The sequence below is a fragment of the Trypanosoma conorhini genome (genome assembly GCF_003719485.1).
Source record: "Trypanosoma conorhini strain 025E chromosome Unknown Tco_14.4_contig_01205, whole genome shotgun sequence".
Classification (NCBI taxonomy): domain Eukaryota; phylum Euglenozoa; class Kinetoplastea; order Trypanosomatida; family Trypanosomatidae; genus Trypanosoma; species Trypanosoma conorhini.
The window spans coordinates 1-1,559 of NW_021705295.1; the positions used below are offsets into that span (position 1 = coordinate 1).

Consider the following 1,559-nt stretch of genomic DNA (forward strand, 5'->3'; position numbering starts at 1 on the left):
ACACACACACACACACACACACACACACACACACACACACACACACACACACACACACACACACTCAACCGTCGCCGCCTGAGCGGATCCACCACAAAGAGGGAGAGAGAGAGAGAGAGGCCCCCCGCCCAGCATGCCCCGGCACCTGTTTTCTCCTGCGGTGCTGCTGCTCGTGTTGATGTGCTGCGGCAGCAGTGGCGCAGCAGCCGCTAATCAAGAGGTTGTCATCAACCCGTTTGAGGGGACGGCGGAGGTTCCCGGTGCTGCATGGGAAGGCGTCGGGGACGCAGCTCAACGGGTCACTTCCCTCCGCGTGCCCAGCCTCGTCGCAGTGGGGAAGGACGTCTTTGCCGTCGCCGAGGCCCAGTGCGCGAGGCAAGAGGACGAGGAGGCCGGCTGTTTTGTCGGGATTGCGTCGAGGCACCTCAAGAACGTTGCGGGTGCTGCCGCAACGGAGCTCTCGGCGGCGGACGCAACTTCGTTCGCTGCGCGGCTGCTAAAGAAAGACGGCACGGACGGCGCAGAGGCGGAGGAGATAATGCGGCCGGCAACACTTGTGCGTGGCAACGAGGTCTACGTGCTGCTGGGAAAATACAGCCGTGCAGAGTCTGGAACTAAAGGCGGCGCCGCAAAACACGGGGGGCTGTTGCTGGTGAAGGGAACTGTCGCTGGAGCCGATGACGCGGAGAAGAAAATCGTCTGGGGTGAGACCCGTGCGGTGGATGCCGCATCCATGGGGCTCCATGACTCATTCACTGAGTTATCTGGCGGCGGGGGCTCGGGCGCTGTGCTGGAGGACGGCACGCTTGTGTTCCCCATGCAGGCCACGGACAAGGGTGGAAAGAGTGTTCTGCTGGTCATGCGCATGGAGCCGTCAAAGAAGAAATGGACGCTTTCGCGGGAGACGACCGGTGCGGGCTGCAAGGACCCGTCGATCGCGCGGTGGGGCGAAGACAAACTGCTCGCGATGGCTCACTGTGCGGGCGGCTACTACGACGTGTACAAGTCCTCCGCGGCCGGTACGGCTTGGTTCGGTGGCGCGCCGATTAGCCGCGTGTGGGGCAACTCACTGAGGCGCCAGGGAGGGCACGGCGTGCAGAGCGGCCTCACCACCGCAAGCATCGAGGACACGGAGGTGGTGCTCCTCACCACGCCGGTGTATTCAGAGGAGGGCGACGCCGCAAAGGGCCAGCTGCACCTTTGGTTGACCGACGGTGCCCGCGTGCATGACGTCGGGCCGGTGTCCGACGCGGCCCACGACGCCGCCACCAGCTCCCTGCTGTACAAAAGCGACGGTGCACAGGAGGAGTTGCTTCTGCTGTACGAGAAGAAGGGTGCTGAAAGTTCCTACAGCCTCGTCGCTGCGAGCCTGACTGACAGGCTGCCGGAGATAAAAAAAAGTGGTGAGCGCCTGGAAGGAACTGGACACGGCCCTGGATAAATGCACTCCCACTGGAAGCCTCAACCCGAAAGAGAGGGGCATGTGCAGCGGCCCTGTTCCCACGGATGGGCTGGTGGGATTTTTGTCCAACACGTTGGATCAGGATGCGTGGGTGGAC

The 1,559-nt window shown here is 63.0% G+C and overlaps 2 protein-coding genes across 2 annotated transcripts in view, besides 2 other annotated features; both read left to right on the forward strand.

Annotated features, from left to right (window-relative positions):
* Positions 1 to 64: a microsatellite.
* A 33-nt stretch (positions 65 to 97) lies between these two features.
* Positions 98 to 119: a microsatellite.
* Positions 120 to 133: 14 nt separating this feature from the next.
* Tco025E_09637 (trans-sialidase) lies at positions 134 to 1,441 on the forward strand (the record flags this gene model as incomplete). The annotated part of the gene is made up of 1 exon (XM_029376448.1): positions 134 to 1,441. The coding sequence occupies one exon, from the start codon at positions 134 to 136 to the stop codon at positions 1,439 to 1,441; it is 1,308 nt and encodes a 435-aa protein (XP_029223446.1).
* Positions 1,442 to 1,481: 40 nt separating this feature from the next.
* The window catches only part of Tco025E_09638 (trans-sialidase), a gene marked incomplete at both ends in the record, with an annotated part of 1,864 nt that continues 1,786 nt past the window's right edge, over positions 1,482 to 1,559 (forward strand). Inside the window, one exon of the mRNA XM_029376449.1 lies at positions 1,482 to 1,559. This exon is cut by the window's right edge and continues 1,786 nt beyond it. Coding sequence (XP_029223447.1) covers positions 1,482 to 1,559 — 78 coding nt within the window.